General features: G+C 47.0%; 1 protein-coding gene across 1 annotated transcript; it reads right to left on the bottom strand.

Moving 5' to 3' along the window:
* Window positions 1-160: 160 nt before the first annotated feature.
* On the bottom strand, window positions 161-946 carry LOC101992679 (kelch-like protein 10). Its single transcript, XM_005372415.1, has 2 exons — window positions 801-946; window positions 161-618 (listed from the first exon to the last, which is right to left on the bottom strand). Exons 1-2 carry the CDS (start codon window positions 855-857, stop codon window positions 244-246), a joined length of 432 nt encoding a protein of 143 aa, XP_005372472.1. The 5' UTR covers window positions 858-946; the 3' UTR covers window positions 161-243.
* Window positions 947-1,157: the final 211 nt, after the last annotated feature.

The following is a 1,157-nucleotide window of genomic DNA, read 5'->3' as shown; positions in this document are numbered from 1 at the left end:
GTAGACCAGGCTGGTCTCGAACTCACAGAGATCCGCCTGCCTCTGCCTCCCGAGTGCTGGGATTAAAGGCGTGCGCCACCACCGCCCGGCTTACCTTCTTTCTTTCTTAACTCTCTTTTATCCAACCCTTGCTTCCCTTAAGTTGAACATTTTCCAGTACTCTTACAAGTTTAAACACTGCATTTATTTAAAAAAAGAATTAATTCTTATTGCTTAGACTTTTTATTAGCTAAATGAAGAGGCTCATACAGGTAGGGTACTTGTCGAAGCGGAATACTTTACTTCATCTCGCAGTGCTAATCCTGTGAAGTTGTCCCGTCTAGCTGCATACTCCCCAACATTGGCTAGCCCTGGCACCACGCAGCAGCTCAGAGCACTGCGGTATATGCTCATGTCATGAGCGTCATACCACTCATCGGTCTTTTCATCATAGCACTCAACATTAAAGGTGGTGGTAAAGCCATTAAAGCCACCCACCACAAACAAGAGGTCGTCCACTACCTCAATACCAAAATTGCTACGAGGATTAAACATAGTGGGGATTGTGCGCCACGTATTAGCCACTGGACTGTAGGCTTCTGCACTCCTCAGTCGATTAGCTCCATCAAAGCCACCTACCTGTGAAGAGCAAAAGAGAGAAGGTTGACTGCTATCCGTTGCTTCTGTTTACCGAGGAAGCCCTTGTGGGGAGAACAGGTGATGCTACCGCCTCTTCTCAATGCTCGCTAATGACAGGCTGGGCCTCTTTGCTATTAGAAAATCTAAGGGTGCCATTTTATCATGATACAATGGAAACTCACTGCGTAAACATGTTCCCCGTAAGCAATTACACCTATTCCGCTCCTCCTGCTCCTCATGGGTGCAATGACTGTCCACTGGTTGCTCTCAGTGTTGTACACTTCTGCTGTAAACAGGCATTCGTTTCCATTAAACCCACCACATATGTAGACCTGTGTGGAGAGAATTCAGGATTGTTAAGTTATACTGAGGCGTACACAGAAGATAACAAGGCGAGGACTTTTCAAGTTTTTGGAGAGCTGTCTTCTAAGCGTGTGGGGAGGACATAGCAGCTGTCCCAGCCCAAAACTTAGCCTGTGCTGGATGCTCTCCAAGGTGCAGGCCAGCTGGTAGACGTGATCAGGGACAACTTGTGTATT

This window comes from Microtus ochrogaster, unplaced genomic scaffold, assembly GCF_000317375.1.
Source record: "Microtus ochrogaster isolate Prairie Vole_2 unplaced genomic scaffold, MicOch1.0 UNK5239, whole genome shotgun sequence".
In the NCBI taxonomy this organism is placed as follows: domain Eukaryota; kingdom Metazoa; phylum Chordata; class Mammalia; order Rodentia; family Cricetidae; genus Microtus; species Microtus ochrogaster.
The sequence above is the reverse complement of the archived record's forward strand: the minus strand, read 5'-3'. Positions and strand labels throughout refer to the sequence as shown.